Source organism: Corapipo altera, unplaced genomic scaffold (assembly GCF_003945725.1).
Source record: "Corapipo altera isolate COAL_440 unplaced genomic scaffold, ASM394572v1 228, whole genome shotgun sequence".
In the NCBI taxonomy this organism is placed as follows: Eukaryota; Metazoa; Chordata; class Aves; order Passeriformes; family Pipridae; genus Corapipo; species Corapipo altera.
In genome coordinates this window covers 194,676-211,674 of record NW_020885068.1, presented here as the reverse complement: position 1 = coordinate 211,674, position 16,999 = coordinate 194,676, and the positions used below count along the sequence as shown (strand labels likewise).

General features: G+C 48.3%; 1 protein-coding gene across 1 annotated transcript in view; it reads left to right on the top strand.

Annotated features, from left to right (window-relative positions):
* The window catches only part of EXOC4 (exocyst complex component 4), a 203,863-nt gene that overhangs the window by 144,853 nt on the left and 42,011 nt on the right, over positions 1-16,999 (top strand). Inside the window, exons 5-7 of the mRNA XM_027669176.1 lie at positions 7,005-7,141; positions 13,609-13,764; positions 16,426-16,604. Coding sequence (XP_027524977.1) covers positions 7,005-7,141; positions 13,609-13,764; positions 16,426-16,604 — 472 coding nt within the window. The remainder of the gene's footprint in view (positions 1-7,004; positions 7,142-13,608; positions 13,765-16,425; positions 16,605-16,999) is intronic.

Below are 16,999 nucleotides of genomic sequence, written 5' to 3'. Positions count from 1 at the left end.
AGACAAGAGGGCTCGGTCTTCAGCTGTGCCAGGGCAGGTTTAGATTGGATATTAGGAAGAAATTCTTCACAGAGAGGGTGCTCAGTCATTGGAATGGGCTGCCCAGGGAAGTGGGGGATTCTCCATCCCTGGAGGTGTTTAAGGACAGACTGGATGTGGCATCAGTGCCATGGGCTGGGAACCACGGCGGGGTTGGATCAAGGGTTGGGCTGGATGATCTCAGAGGTCCTTTCCAACCCAGCTGATTCTATGATTCTATGATTTTCCAGAGCCAGGACTACAAAGCATTGGGAAAACCTGCCGCTTGCCACACGCACAATAAATTATCACCTTGCCACGAACTTCCCTGTAATCGGGAGAGCCTTGGAAAACCCGGAGAAAGAGCCACTTGTAGGAATATTGTGGGCAAGAGAAGGGGGGGAAATGTCAAGGCCGAGCTCTCACAGTACAAACTATGCTGGCAACGAATGGCTGTGCCTCCTTTTCCTTGCACAGTTGTCCGTGGATTAATAAAGGGAGAGTGTTTGGCACTTTGAAGTGATAAACTGTTGTGGAGAGGGTGGATTAAAGGGGAAGAGCTAATGACTTTCCCTGTGTATGGAACACATTAAAAGCAGCGGGGAAGCTCCAGCTATTTTATCACCTCCCTAATGTCCCTGACAACATTCACTGGGGGGGGGGGGGAGTGAATAGATGGGAATCCATTTAGAGAAGTAAATTAAAATCCCTTAAAAAATGCCTTTAATAACAGCCCCGAAACTCAGCAGGATCAGAGATCCAGAAGAGCTGCTAAATTATCCAGTCCATCTGCCTGCCAAGGCGCTGATATTCCTTATTATGCTGTTACTGCCGCATCATTCCAGGAGAATTTAAATGTCTCAAGTGCCAGAGCCTGGGATGGGAGAGGAAAATAAGGGCTGGAAGGTGGGACTAGCACAAACTTTCCCCCCCCCCATGGGCAACCAGATTTTTCCTTCCCTGCTCATCTGCACTGCACTGGGAATAAATCCTTATCCAAGTGATAGCTTGTCTATTCCCTGCTTTTTAAGCTTGTAATCAGGGTCAGCTTGGGATCAGGGATGTGTGTTTGGTGGTTTGAAGACTATGGAATGGTGTCTCCTCCAGTGGATGCATCCAGGCTGTGATTTCCAGAGTGTTTTCGGAGGTGGGACCAACTTGGCAGGGGGATTCTTGGTGGTTTTAGGGTTGTGAAGTGTCGGGAATGGGCTGCCCAGGGAAGTGGTGGAATCACCATCCCTGGAAGTGTTCAGAAACCCCGTGGATGTGGCACCTGAGGACGTGGTTTAGCGATGGGTTGATGGTTGCACTCGATGATCTGAGAGGTCCTTTCCAACCTTCACCTTAATTGAATCCATTGAATCCTTCCCATTGAATCCAACCCTTTTTCTCCTGCTGGGAATCTCCTGGGCGCGCTGGCTGAGGGTTGATGTGCTGGGAACTCCCATTTTGCTGTGGGGAATTCAGGAGCTCGGGATAGTTCTGGTGTTTTTTGAGCGGACATTTTCGCTTTGCTGGCGCTGGAGAATCAAAATTCCACTGCTTTGAGATATTCCTGGGCCAGAGCTCCTGGGATGGGAAGGTGCTTTTTTGTTGGCTGGGGTTTTTTTTAAGCATAACTTGAGCATGGAGTTATTTGGAGCTCAAAATCAGAATAAATACATGTGAGATGTGCAGCACAATCAGCCCTGGAAGTTCACCCGGTGATTTCTTCACCCAGCAATTCCTTCATCAAATCCCCGACTCCGGAATCTTTCAGGGAAGCACCTGTGCCTGATTTGGAGCCTCTCAGGGATGGAGGATCCAGCACCCCAAGCTGTTCATGTGGGTAATTACACTGTTAAAAAACACAAAGCTTATTTGTGCTCTGCTCTGACCCAGCTTCAGCTCCCCATCTGCTCTGGAGCTCTGCCTTGGAAGGCTGGGATGAAGGAAATCAGGAGCTTGGAAAATATTCCAAAGCCATAGGTGTTCAGGAGGTCACAAAGAAAAGGGGGTTTTTTTCCCCCTTTTTCTGTGCTTATTTCTGAAGAGAAGAAGTGTCACAACCACTAAGTCTAGTTCCTCTGTGGGGCAGATCATGGAGTGGAGCGTTTCTCCTTGGAAAAAGTTTTCCATATGGAGTTATCTCCACATTATTCTGTCTTGATGGTGGCAAAATTAGTTTCTGCTGGGACCAGTCAGTTGCTGTGAGTGAAAATCAGCCCCTGGTGGTCACTCAGCACAGGGAAGAAGAGCTGAGTTGCAGCCCAGGAGTTAAATCCCTGTCCTACATGGTGTGGGAAACCACGGAGGGAGAGGTTGGCTGGTTCTGACCTGAGAGGCTGGAAAAGGAGACACAGTTTAACTGGAAATAGGGGAATGAGCCAGGCTGGGAGAGCTGGGGGAGGGTTCACCTGGAGAAGAGAAAGCTCCAGGGAGAGCTGAGAGCCGCTTGCAGGGCCTAAAGGGGCTCCAGGAGAGCTGGAGAGGGACTGGGGACAAGGTCTGGAGGGACAGGACACAGGGAATGGCTTCCCAGTGCCAGAGGGCAGGGTTAGATGGGATATTGGGAAGGAGTTGCTGTCTGGGAGGGTGGGGAGGGGCTGGAATGGATTTCCCAGAGAAGCTTTGGCTGCCCCTGGATCCCTGGAAGTGTCCAAGGCCGGGTTGGACGGGGCTTGGAACAACCTGGGATGGTGGAAGGTGTCTCTGCCCATGGCAGGGAGTGGAAAGAGATGATCTTTCAGGTCCCTTCCAACCCAAACCATTCCATGAAAACCTGGAAGTTTATGTAGCCTTGACCTGTTGTTTTGAACTTCCACATGTGGAGGAATCATTGGGAACCAACTTCCTTGTCCTGAAACTGCATTTTAAGGGATCTTTACAAACTCCCCTCCAGCTGGACTGTTTTACCTCAAGTGCTCTTCTGCTGTAGAGAAATTCAGTCCTTTGGAAAACTTACAGGAGGCAGTAATCCCAAAGGAATCATTGAAACAACATCTCCAGGTCTGCTTGTCCTGTGTCAGCTGCGAGGGGACCCACGTTGTCCCGTGGCTGAGCCTCCTTGTTACTGTGTTGGTTTTTTTTAAAGCCTCCCTTGAAGTGTTTCGCCACCAAATTATCCTTTGATCACATCCATTTGCTCTTAATGAATCCAGATGGGTCAGAGGCAACCGGGTTGTAACTCTGGGATAACACGAGCGCTGCCTTTCATTTTCCAGCGCCGGAGTTTCAGAGGATTCCCCCGGCCCTGCTAACGAATCCAGCTGTCCTGGCAACACGGAGTGTCCCCAGAGGCTCCTGCAGATGTGTCAGGATTGCTTTGGAAGAGGGGTTAAGATGTCCCAGAAAAATAGCCCTTAAGGTGTCTGGCAGTGCCTCCTTTCATATGGTAATTTCCCTTTTTCGCCCCTCCCGTTTTTTTTTTAATCATCCCAATGGCTTTGTGTTTCCTTGAAATCCAAAGGGTTTATTCCGAAATCCAAAGGTTTAATTGTGACATCCAGGCATTGGCAGGCTTTTCACGTTGCAGGGAGTAGAAATAAGTGGGAGAAGCCACATAGAAACCAGCAATGCCTTCTCTTTTAGCGTGAAGTTGTGGATTTTTAAGGTGTTACATGAAGTCGTGGATTTTTAAGGTATTATATGAAGTTGTAGATTTTTAAGTTGTTACACGAAGTTGTGGATTTTTGAGGTGTTACATGAAGTTGTAGATTTTTAAGTTGTTACATGAAGCTGTGGATTTTTGAGTTGTTACCTGAAGTTGTGGATTTTTAAGTTGGTTTTTTTTTTTCAAATGTTGAGTTCCATAAAGAAACTGAGATGAGACCAGGTTTGATTCCTCCTTGTGTGGTTGCACGTCCAACCCAAGGGGTTTGTTGTCACCTGAGGGTCCTGGAAGATCCTTCTGGATCTTCCTGAGGATCCTGGAAGTCACCTGAGGATCCTGGAAGATCCTGGACAGATCCTTCTCCTGATAAGCTACAAGAGGTCAGTTGATACCACAGATCTGCTGGAAACCCCACCTGCCCCTGACCAGTGAAATCCCAGTGGAAAAGGAAAAATCTGATTGTTCACACAAAGAGGAGATAAATTGCTTTTGTCTTCCATGTTTTACATGAGCTAGGAGGGATTTTTCTATTTTTCTTTTATTCCCTGTGTATAAATGTGAACTTTAACTCCTCAGGATCAGTCCCCAGTAGGAGACTTGGACTGAGGCCATGCAGCAACTTCAGTATTTTCCATTTGAGCACTTGGAGGTGTTCTCCTGGCTCAGGTCAGCAGGTGGGAGAGTCACCTTTTCCTCTGCTGACACAAACAGTGTCCATGGGAGCATCTTTGAGCCATCTGAGTGCAAAGGGAAGCCCCTGGTGCTGATGAAAGGTTGAAGAGGAGCAGCTCCTCCACCAGCCCAAATGCAGGGAAGGCCTGACTGTGTCTGGTGGATTTGATGGATCTGATTTCCCCGAATTACTGTGTCATTTCCACACATTTATCAGCTCAACATTCATGGACTTTACTCTCCAGCCAGATCAGTCTCATCTGTGCCCCCTGAGGTGAGACCCCCCCTGCAGAGCTGCCTCCAGCCCTGGGAACAACAGCAGGAGGACATGGAGCTGCTGGAGAGAGTCCAGAGGAGGCCCTGGAGCTGCTCCCAGGGCTGGAGCCCCTCTGCTCTGGAGCCAGGCTGGGAGAGCTGGGAATGTTCCCCTGGAGAAGAGAAGGCTCCAGGGAGAGCTGAGAGCCCCTTGCAGGACCTAAAGGGGCTCCAGGAGAGCTGGAGAGGGACTGGGACAAGGGATGGAGGGACAGGCCACAGGGAATGGCTTCCCACTGCCAGAGGGTTAGGTGGGATACTGGGAAGGAATTGCTGTCTGGGAGGGTGGGGAGGCCCTGGAATGGATTTCCCAGAGAAGCTGTGGTTGCCCCTGGATCCCTGGAAGTGTCCTAGGCCAGGCTGGAGCAACCTGGGCTAGTGGAAGGTGTCCCTGCTTGGAACGAGACGATCTTTCAGGTCCCTTCCAACCCAAACCATTCCGTGATTCCACGATTTTAGTGGGATTTGGGTGGACTCTTAAAACTCTGCTTTTGCCCTCTCTGGGCACAGCAGGCAGGGAAAGAAACGAGCCTGGGAACCGTTGGAATCTCGGAGTTAATGATCCGTGCTCGGAGCCCCTGGGTGTGAAATCGGCCCCGTGGCTGCCACAGCCCCTCCACGCTGCTCTGGGCTCCATTTCCTGGGGACATCTCCAGGTGACAAGTCCTTTAGGGTTGGTTGTTCTCCTCTGTGCACATCAAGCCCAGGGTGGGATTGAATATTTATTAAAAATGTATTGAATATTTGTTTTTATTTAGTAACAGGAGAAGCTTCATAAACTGGAGCATCCAAGAAGCAGCTACTCCAGACTATATTTTAGGTGGGACGAAATAATCCCAAATTATTGTTAATTACAGGATGAAAGTTGGGTTAATTCCTGTGATTGCCTTAATAAGATACAAGAGGAACCAAAGGGAAGTGGGGTTTTTCCTCCAAGTGCAGTTGTGAGCCAAGGACAGATCAGGAGCAACTTAGGCAGGGCCTAAACCTTCCCTAAACCCTGCCTTACTGAGGAGTGGGGTCAGGAATAACCCTTCACTGTATCATAAAGACTATTAATAATTCAATTTATATCAACCTGGGACTTTGATAACCTTCCCTCTGTCTTGTTTGCGGCAACCAAATTAAACACAACCCGCGACATTATAAACACAAACTGGGACAGGTCACCTTGGGGTGCCTCAAAAATCCCAGAATTCCTATGGAGCTGTTGAAATCTTGGACATTATCAGATATATGGTACCTCCTTCTGTCCAGGGTCTTAGTGGGACTCAGTGCTCTGCTCTGGCTGACAAGGTGGTGATCGAAGCTTGGATTCCCTGATCTCGTGGAGGTCTTTTCCAACCTCAGCGATTCTGGGATCTGTGGGATGTGGAGCAGCAATTTGGGCTCCATGCACCTTGTCCCTCTAAAAATCACACAGTTTTTCACTTTGAGGTTCCCTCTGGTGAAGGAAAGGCCTGGTGAACTTTGCTGGGCCTCAGCAACCGGCTCAGAAATCCAAACCTTCAGACCTGACATTCTTCTTCTTCTTCTACCCCCTGACACGCCCCTTCAGAAATTGGGTTTGGGGTCTTCAGGACCCTTCTTCTTCATCTTCATCTTCTCTGCAGCACGTCCAGTCCTTGGAGTTCCTCCAAAGTTCTGTGCAGAGGTCAATAAATGAACACGATCCCAGCAGAGGCAGAAAACTGGAATAGTTTATTTGGACTCACGAGTTCATATTTAAAGGGTTCAGGGTTTACATATTTAACAGGGGGGTTACATATTCATGTTATTAAAATTGGGGAGTTTCACTAGGGGAAAACCCAGATGAACACATCTTGGGGTTTTAGGAATTACCTTGTGGGAAAAACCCTACTTTATCTCAGGGATTTTACAGAGGGGAACAAGCGACACAAAGGGAGAGATAAAAACACAAAAGGTTTTCTGCACAGGTTTAGTGAGATCAGGGCATGGTTTCTCCAGGCTTGGGCAGGACATTCCATCAATGGATCCTTGTCTGGACTCCAGATGGAGGTTTTTCCCCAGTCTCTGTCAGCCCGAGGCTTTGTTTAAACTCAGCAGTTTTTCTTTTCCTCATATCCAGTTTTTGGAATCCAACAGTTCTGGGCTTGAAGGTCTCTGTGTCTGTGTGGCATCTTCTGGTCCAGGCCTTAGGGTGTTTTTCTACAATTCTACCTTGAAAAGAAGACTAAACACGCTGAGGGAATTCAGAGGGATTGATACGGGTTGGGGTGACAGAGTTGGGGATGTGTAACTGCTGTGTTAAGGGTAAGGGATGTAATACAGCGACATTAAAATCCACATTCGCTACACAACTACTTCTAAAACCTGCAGAAGTTGAAAAAAAAACCAACAAAAAGCTCTGAGGCATCAATCCCTTGGCTTCTGTTCACTTTCACAGAGCACAGTGATCGTGGAGAAGACCGTCCAGGACCTGATGAACCTGATGCACGACCTGAGCGCGTACTCGGATCAGTTCCTCAACATGGTGTGCGTGAAGCTCCAGGAGTACAAGGACACCTGCACCCTGGCCTACAGGTACCAAGGCTTGGAGACCAGTTCATGAGGGAGATGCTGCTCTTGGGGGGTTGGGATTTTGCCCTGGGAAGGCAGGAGTCGCTTCCGGAATCGCCTCGGCCGAGATGGTCACGGAGGTTTCTTTCCAGGCGGGGAAAAAAAGCTGATATAAAGATCCTGTGGAGGGTTTTGGCTTTATCCACATCACACTGTGGTTTAGGCTCTTGGAGTGTGGATGGCAGTGGTGGTAGAGCTTGGAAACTAGTCCAGCACTTGCCTTAATCATCTTCCAGGGCCTAAAGGGGCTCCAGCAGAGACAAGAGACAAGAGATGGAGGGACAGGACACAGGGAATGGCTTCAAACTGACAGTAGGAAGATTAGAGATTGGGAAGAAATCCTTGACTGAGGGTGGGGAGGCCCTGGCACAGGTTTCCCAGAGAAGCTGTGGCTACCCCTGGATCCCTGGAAGTGTCCGAGGTCAGGTTGGACAGGGCTTGGAGCAACCTGGTGCAGTGGAAGGTGTCAAGGTTGGAACTGGATGGTCTTGAAGGTCCTTTCCAACCCTCTGTGACAAAAGGTCACCTCAGGTTGCAAACTGGGAGTATGAAGTCCCATCTTTAAGCTAAACAGCTGTTTGTGGCTGTTGCTTTCTTGGGAAGCAAATCAGATTCTTCATTGGAGCATTTGCAAGGGATTCAGCTCAATTTGAATTAATTAGGTTGAGATCTGGGTACTCAGATCTCATGGCACTGTAGGAATTTCAGTGTGGGAAGAAATGGTTCTGAGTTACGCCAGGAAAGGTTTAGATTGGATAATCAGGGAAAATTTCCTCATGGAAAGGGTGGTCAGGCATTGGAAGGGCGTGCCCAGGCAGGGGTAGAGTCCCCATCCCTGGAGGGATTTAAAATCCATGTGGATGTGGCACTTGGGGACATACATGGGTCGGTGGTGGCCTTGGCAGTGCTGGGGGAGTGGGAGGACTCCATGATCTCAGAGGACTTTTCCAACTGTAACATTTCTAGGATTCTCTGATTCTGGGGATTAATAACCCTATAAATCCACACGCACTGGGTTTTGTGAACCCCTCCCAACACAATTCTGTAAATTTACTCTTTCAGGGGGGCCATCAAGTGCTCCCTCCTTACTCATCAGCGTTTTTGGGATGATCCATCTCTAACTTTTTCCCCGGCCCTGGTGTAGGAGCCAAAGGCAGCGTGATCCCACTGGACATTGGGTTGTTCCCTTGAAGCTCTTTGGGTATTTGATTTATCATAGTTTTCCTGTGTCACTATCAATAAATACCTTCTTCTCTGTCCATCCCAGTATTCCAGCTGTAAAATGGCCCTCTGCTGGAGAGGAGCACCAGGACCATGCAGGGATAAATAGTGGCATTGAAAGCCACTAAATGTGGGCTGTAATTGCTGCTCTCCATAATCCCCTTAATGGCTAATTGGGGCTTGCTGGTGGCAGGGGGAAGCTGAAAAAGCCCCTTGTGTTTCCTGAGCAAGGAATTCTTTCCCATTGCCTGGTTTCACTGAGGAAAAGCTTCATCTGCCGAGCAGCTCGTTATTATTATTAATAATAAACTTCGCCTGAGCTCTCACAGGAATTGCTCCCTGCCCGTGGGCCATTGTCCAAAATGTTCCTTTTTTATAGGAAAACTTCACTGCCTGGAGCCAGACAATAGATGTGATTTGTTTGGCTTGAACTCCAAGGTCCTTCCTTCCTTCCTGTTTTTTTTTTGTTTTTTGCTGGTGCCATTCCTGGCTTTGGCACCTGCTGAGGGAGTAATTAGGCCGGGCCTAATTTGGTGATCTCCTGATTACAAGCGGGAGGAGGAGGAGAAACAGGAAATGTTCTCGTTTTTTACTGCTGGCAAATGAGTGAGTGAAAATAGAAATAGAAATCCATATCCATTTCAAATGATGCCGAGGAGCAGAGCAAGCTCCCAGGTTTTCCCAGGCGGTTCCATCCGCAGGGATGTTGTGCCCTCTGCAGGGATCTGGGATCCCTACGGCTCCAGGCAGCCTCACCCTCTGCTCCAGGGTTTTTCCTTGGAGCTGAGCTGGGCAAATCTCGAAATTTAGTGGAGGGAGGGTTATTTTTAGCTGCTTAAAATCAGGATAAATTGATTTATCGGAGCTGGGAATTGATCTCCCGGAGCAAGGGAGCGTCTCTTCTTGGGATGTCAAGGCGGTGGGAATTTGGGAAGCCAGGGGATGTAGGATTTGCACGTGGCATTGGTTCCTTCCCCATGTGTTTCCTCAAGGGGAATATGGACAAAAATGGGTGAAATGTACTCAAGGAGAGGCTCCTCCGAGGGAGATTTTCTTTGTGGAGAAGCTCGGGAAGGACTGGAAGGAACAACACCAGGAAAGGCACAGCTGGGATTGTCCATGTCCAAGTCCCATTTGGCTCCTATTCCTGAGGGATTACAAAAAGGGAAAATCAGCAGGGCTGGATATGAATGGCTTGGACATTTACCTAAGTAGGAACCCCAGGATTTCGCATTTTAATGGATGAGGAATTCCAGAAGTTTTGTGTTTAATGGAGGTGAGGTGTCTCCTGCAAGTTACACATCCATCCAAATTCCAATTTCAGCGTGACACAAACTGTTGACAAATGTTTTCCGGCTAATCCATAAGAGGCCTTGGGGATGAAAATGTGAATTAAAATGGGAGATAGAGCCCCAGAACCTCCTGCTGTGCTGGCAGTGCTTTCCTTCAGCCTCATCCAGCCCCCACCCTTCAGCAGATTCCTGTGGAAGTGGCTCTCCTTGTGGGATAAAACCAGTTTTATGAGGCTTCAGGAGGCACCAAAAGGCCATACAAGGTGTCACAGGGACAGGGAGAACCCTGACCAGTTCGTAGTTGCTTCTTCACCTCTTCCAACATCCTTCTCAGACAACCCTGAGTGCTAAAACTAATCTTTTCCCTTGTCTTTCTGCAGGAATTGGCCAATATTTCGTTATTTCGTTGTCAGCTTTAGGCTCTACCCTGTGTGTCCACCCTCATCTTCATCCTCTCTCCCTTGAGCAACCATCATCTTGCACATTTTTCAGTCTGTTTGAAGGCTTTGAGTAAAGGCATCACTCACCCAAATGAGCTTTTTTTTAGTCTCTGAAAAGAGGTGGATGCCCCCAAAAAGTGGTTCATCCTATTAAAAAGTGACTTAAACCCTCTGGAGGTGCTCAGCTGTCTCCATCAGCTTATGGTGACCAAGCTGGATTCACCCCAAATTTGTGCAGTGGGAAATAACTGGGCTTGGATCTCTCAAAACAGTGAAGAAAAAAAAAACCAAACAAACCCTGACTGGAAATCTTTCCTGCTTTCCAGCCAGGCAAAATAAATCTAAACCCCCTTCTTTTTAATTGATAAGGAAACGAGGAGAAGATTAATTCATCCAAAAACATGGGATCTGTGGGCAGACAGGATTTCTTGATTCCCCCAGGGAATGCTCTTACCACTCATTTTGCTGCTTCTCATTGGCATCTTCCCCTTCTTGCTTTAAATTCTGGGGGGTTTAGGTTGTGGGGTTTTGGGCTCTTTTGGGGCAGGATTTGTGCCCCTCAGGCTGGAGGTACCTGGGATTTTAAATCTGGGATTTTTAACTGAGCAGAGCTCAGCGTGGAAACATCACCTTGGCCCTGGGAAGAGAAAGGAATCATTCCAAATTATGGCATTTTCCTTGGCCCAGAGAGCTGGGGATTAATGAGGTGACCATGTCACTGGTTAAGCAGGTGACCCTGCATTGGATCTGACTGGGATGGAGTTAATTTTCCCCATGGATGGAGTTAATTTTTTCCATTTGGAGCTGGAAAAGTGCTGGTCACACACCAGTGTTTCGGCCACAAGCGTCTCTCCGACGTTCCCCCTCACCAGCAGGCAGGATTTTGGGAAGGGGACACAACTGGCCCAAGCTGATATTCCAAAATATATGTCTGTCCCACAATTAAAAGCTCAAGCCATGAGGGTTTTTTCCCATCTTATTTTCCCCCTCCTCTGTCCTGCTGAGTGATGGAGCCCCTGGATCCAGCCAAGGAGAACCCAGCATTCCTCATTGGAACAGCAGGAATAATGACTGAGGAGTTTGGGAGGAGGAGGTGGGAGTTGGAAAGGAAGCATTTTGAGCTGTAGTAAAACATCTCATCCTGCTTTGGGATAATTTACTCCAGGACCTGATTTAGGACTGACATGGATGGAAGTTCTGGAGGTCGAAAACTGGCTGGAAGATGCTGGAAGGAAAAGGTGTGGGAAAAGGAGGCTGGAATTGGTGGGGAAAGCTGGGTGTCTGATGGAGATTGAGGATGTCCCACCTTATTTAACATCTCCTTAATGAAGGGGGGGGGTTGGAGGAAAAACAGCCTGCCAATAAAAACTAGGAGGAGTTGCAGCCATGGGAGAGAAGTGGGATATAATTCCCAGGGGATACACATGGAGATATAATTCCCGGGGACATGTTAATTGTCCCAGCTTGGATTACTTTGAAGTTCCCTATTGATTTCAATGGAGAATTTGGCTGTGAGGGCTCCAGAGAGGATTCCCCATCCCTGGAAGTGTCCAAGGCCAGGTTGGACGGGGCTTGGAGCGACCTGGGATAGGGGAAGGTGTCCCTGCCCATGGCAGGGGGTGGGACTGGATGACCTTTAATGTCCTTTCCACCACAAACCATTCCATGATTCTGTGACAGCCCATGAGAACCACATCACCAGAAGATGAGAAAAGTGGGAATCACGTGGATTAGACCCTTGGAAAACTCTCTTAGAAAAGCAAGGAGTCCAAGCTGAGTTTGTAACTTGTTGCAAACATCCTCCCCTCTGCCCTCCCCCAGCACTGACTCCACAAGAATTTAGAGGACAGGCGATAATGAGGATCCTAAAACACAGAGAGGGAGCTCTGTCCTCCCTATAAATCCATCAGGGCACTCCCCAAAATGTCTTGGAGTCACGGACAACCAAAGGGCTACGAGAAGGCTGTAAATAATTGAGGAGAGCAAACAGTGGGAGTGGTGAGAGCTGAGGCCATAAAGGGAAATCTCAGGGAGCAGTGGGATGGAACTGAGTCAAATAAAACAAAATAAAGCACAGTATCAGGAGGGTTTTGATGTTTTGTTTTTTTTTTTTTATCCAAGAGTTAGATTTGTTCAAGTGTGAAATAGCCTCCCAAGGGAAGGGAACTGTTCCTTCAGTCATTTAAATGTGGAGAGGACAAAGCACTGGTGTATCCAATGGAACAGTTGTCTTGCCTTGGCAGAGAAATGGCCAGATATCATCAAATTCGGATTTTTTCCATCTCAGATGTCAGAGATGCTGGTGAGGAGCTTTTCTCCCCTTCCTCTGTTATCAAAAAAAAAAAAAAAAAAAAAAAAGAGACCTTTTCTTTTTTTCCCCTAAGTGGAAAAACACCAAGTTCCTGAAAGGAGCAGAAGGCCAAGAGCAAATGTTGCCACCGAGGTCTTTCTTGTGTGGCTGGAAACAAAATTCCCTCTTTTGTCTGTGACAGATTGAACGTGGAACTTGAAGAGAAGGAGAATTTATGTGTAAGTGCACGTGACAAATTCATTGTCACCAGCCCTGTGTGGTTCCTGAGCAGGGGGTTGTTTTCTTGGGGAAGGGAGTGATGAGTGGGGAAAGAATTGATCTGCTCTGTTCCAGGTGGGTCAGTGTTGGCTCCTGTCTCAAAGCCTTTTTTTCCCCACTGTTTTCCTTTTCAAAAGTCCAAAGAAGCTGTGGCTGCCCCATCCCTGGAAGTGTCCAAGGCCAGGTTGGGGCTTGGAGCAACTTGGGATTGTGGAAGGTGTCCCTGCCCGTGGCAGGGGGCTGGAAATAATGTTCTCTAAAGTCCATAATTGACTCCTCCAAACACAGCGTCCCGTTTGTCTCCTCAGATTGCCAGTCAGGAATTCAGGTTAGTTCCACTGCCAGAATTAAACAGGGAAAGTTTAATATTCCTAATTGGAATGTGCTGTGATCTCCGATGGGGTTTCACACATAGGATTTAGCTGAAATCTCTATTATCTGATGTTTTGGATGACTGGAAAGAAGATCCTGGATGCTTCATTCCCCTCCAGTGCTCCAGGCCTGGACCAGCGGGTGTGTGTGGATTCCACCCAGGAATTCCTGGGCAAGATTCCATGTTGGAGAGTCCCAACACGTCAGCAGTGGCTGGTGAGCTCAGCTGGGATTGCAGGGGACAAACAGGCCTTGGAGACACCAAATGACCCCTCCTGCAGTTGTGTCAAACATCACAAGCTGCATGTTTTCAAGGCTGGGGAGAACCTGGCCCTTTTTCCCTTCAAGGCCTCTCTCGAAGTGCACCAAGAGTTCTGAGTTTAAGAGAATTTCGTGTCCTGCCCACCTGTGTTGTCTCATCCTGGCGGAATTCCACCTTGGATCCCTTCCTTGCTGCCTAATTGACATGTGACAGGGGGTTTTGATGAGTTGAACTGAAGCACAATGACGTGTTTGGGGCTGTTTTCCCCCCCCCAGGACCATCGTGCAGTCGGATGAGAAGCTGGTGATCAGCGCGTCCTGGGCCAAGGACGACGACATCAGCAGGCTCCTGAAATCCCTGCCCAACTGGAGCAACATGACCCAGCCCAAGCAGCTGAGACCCAAGAGGGAGGAGGAGGAAGACTTTATAAGGTAAAATATATTTGGAAGCCAGGGAAGGGGTTTCAAGGTGAAACCTCTGGGACGCATTTCCCGCTGGAAATTAAGGATTTGTGGGGTTTTCGTAGCTGTGGTGTCCCCAGGTGGGAGAAGAACCATGGGATCATTTAGAAAATGGAAAAGGTTTTAAGATTATCTAGTCCAAATGTTTTCCCAGCACTGCCAAGGCCACTGCTGACCCATGTTCCCGAGTGCCACGTCCACACGGCTGTTAAATCCCTCCAGGAGTGGGGATTCCAGCACTTCCAGGGCTGGACAGCTCTTTTTGGGAAGAAATTTTCCCTAATATCCAACCTAAACCTCTCCTGGTGTAATTTCTGCTCCACTCTGTTGTTCAGACAAGGCTATTTGAAGAACTGTGCCTGTGATCCGAGTCAGGGAAGTGGCTGGGATTTGGGGAACAAAAGCAAGGATTGGGTTTAATTCCCAGAGATCCTTGTCCTGCTTGATGGTTCTGCTCTGACCACCCAGGAGGTGAAGAGAGCAACAAATGCAACCTGATGGAGGGGCCAACTGGTTGTACTGGGCAGGAATCCCCAAAACTGGTGTTGCCAAAGTTGTCTTCCCATTGGAACCATGACCTGGTGGGGTTTTCCCTCCATCCCAACCCCAAATGAAAAATTCAATCAAATTAATCCAATGAAAAAAGAAATGAGTCAAATGAGAAATCCTGGTGCCTCCAGAGGGGGTTCTTTCACAGGCAACTTGTTGTCTCCAAACCAGATTGTTCCTACCTTTTCCAGGCAAGTGAAAGGTTTGAGGAGGCAGATTGTGCCTTTCCCTGCCCACTGGGAATGGCTCTGAATCCTTGAAGGAACAGCTCCTCTGTGATTCCAGGGAGTCAAAAAAAAGCCTGGCTGCACATTCCCATCGCTGTTCATCACTTCCTTGATTGGCATTTGGCTGGGAAATGGGAGGAGGGAGTGAAGCTGTTGGAAATAACAGGTCTGATTTGCCCCGACTGGCATTTTCCATGTTCCCTGAGTAGGAGCTCAGAATCTTGGGATGATGCAGCCCGGAGAGAGGAGGGAATCTGTCGACTCATGGGAATATTTGCCCATCCAGCAGCAGGGATGAGCAGCTTTGCCAGGGTTTTAAAAGATCTCCAGTGGAAGAAGAAGGATGCAGAGCTGTCCCTGAGTTGGGATTCATCAGTTTAATCCTCATCTCCACCTTTGTCTTTGAATTTATCCCAAAAGTACCCTGAAAAATAACCCCTTAACCATCCCAGAAATACCCCAAAAACACCTCCCAAAGTTGCCCTAAAAAACCCACCCCAAAAATACCCCATAAGTGCCCCAAAATCACCCCCAAAGTACATCCAAAATCATCCCAAAATACCTCAGAACACCCCAAAAATACCCCAGAAATACTCCAAAAGTACCCCAAAACCACCCCCCAAAATCATGGAAAAAACCTTACCCCAGAAATACCCCAGAAATAACTGAAAAACACCCCAAATCACCCTAAAATACCCCCAAAATCACCCCAAAAGTACCTCCAAAATACCCTGAAAACACCTTAAAAGCAACCCGCAAAATCACCTCAAAAATATCAAAAATACCCCCAAAACATCCCAAAAGTACCTCAAAAACACCCCAAAAATACCCCAGAAATATTTGGGGTAAAGTTTGTGCCCCTAAATTCTGTCTCAGGGATGGAGGGAGGAAATGCAGAGCAGGAACGTGGAAATTCAGCTTAAAATCATGGAAATCATAAAATTCCAGAATGGTTTGGGTTGGAAGGGACCTTAATTCCACCTCATTCCACCCCCTGTCATGGGCAGGGACACCTCCCACTATCCCAGGTTGCTCCAAGCCCTGTCCAGCCTGGCCTTGGACACTTCCAGGGATAACATTTCCACCCTTCCCAGGGATAACAACACTTCCAGCCTCTCCACAAGGATTTAACAGCAGCCCCCTGCCTTGTTTAATGAGATTTAGGATGTTCCTAAATCACATTATTAGAGCCATTAGGGGGAAGCTGGTGTGCCTGCAGAATTCCCAGAGAAGTTCTGGAATCACCATCCCGTGTGGCACTTGGTGACATGGTTTAGTGGGAATGGTGGCTCTCCTGATCCTGGAGTCTTTTCCAACCTTAATAATTCTTTGGGAAACCAGGGCAGAGACCTCTCCCCCCATCCCTGCTGGAACCGTGCCAAGGATGTGCCACGTATCCTTGGGATTATCCATGAAAATTGGGTGGATATAAAGCTGTGTTTGGGAATGTTAAAAAATTATAAAGGAGAAATTAAGATGGTTTTTTAACAAAGGGAAACCAAACGAGGAGCTCAGTTAAGCCGGGGATTAAGTCTGACAAAGCGGGGATTTAAGTGACCCCCTGTGGCAGCACTGGCAAATCCTGTGGGAATGGGGACTAAACGTGGGAATAAGGAACATAGAGAAAGAGCTCCATAGAGAAACAGCTCCATAGAGCTCCATAGAGGAACAGCTGGGCAGTGAGGAAAGGCCCTTTATTTATTTGGAATTTGTTTTATTCCCGGGGCAGTTGATGTGCCCTGTTGAGCCAGGCCTTGAGCCTGGGTTTAAGCAGAGCTGAATTAACCCCCTTGATGTCTCCCCTCCCTGTCCCATGGTCCCATGTCCCTGAGGGTGGCTTTGCTTTGCATTTCAGGGCCGCTTTCGGCAAAGAATCCGAAGTTCTCATCGGCAACCTGGGCGACAAACTGATCCCTCAGCAGGAGATCCTGCGCGACGTCAGCGACCTCAAGGCCTTGGCCAACATGCACGAGAGCCTGGAGTGGCTGGCAGGGCGCACCAAGGCGGCTTTCTCCAGCCTCTCCACCTCCCAGAGTAAGTATCTCCCGTGGCAGAGCCTTTGCCTTGGAGCTGGAGCGGCGGAAATGTGAAATTTTAGCAGTTTGGGGCGCTTTTTGTCGCCGGTTCCGAAGCGGGTTCGTGTCAGAGGGAAGCGGGAAGAGAAGCAGCTTCATGTCTTTCTTCCTCGTGGGTGCTGGGGTGGGACATCTGCACTGGAGGGTGACAGGAGCAGCACTTCCAGCTGTCAAAAGTGTCTCCAGAAAGACCACAAGGGTCTTTTCAGCTCCCAAAGGTCTTTCCAAAAAGACCACAAAAGTCTTTCCACAAAGGTCTTTCCAGCTCTCAAAGGTCTTTCCACAAAGACCACAAAGATCTTTCCAGCTCTAAAAGGTCTTTCTCAAAGACCACAAAGGTCTTTCCAGCTCTCA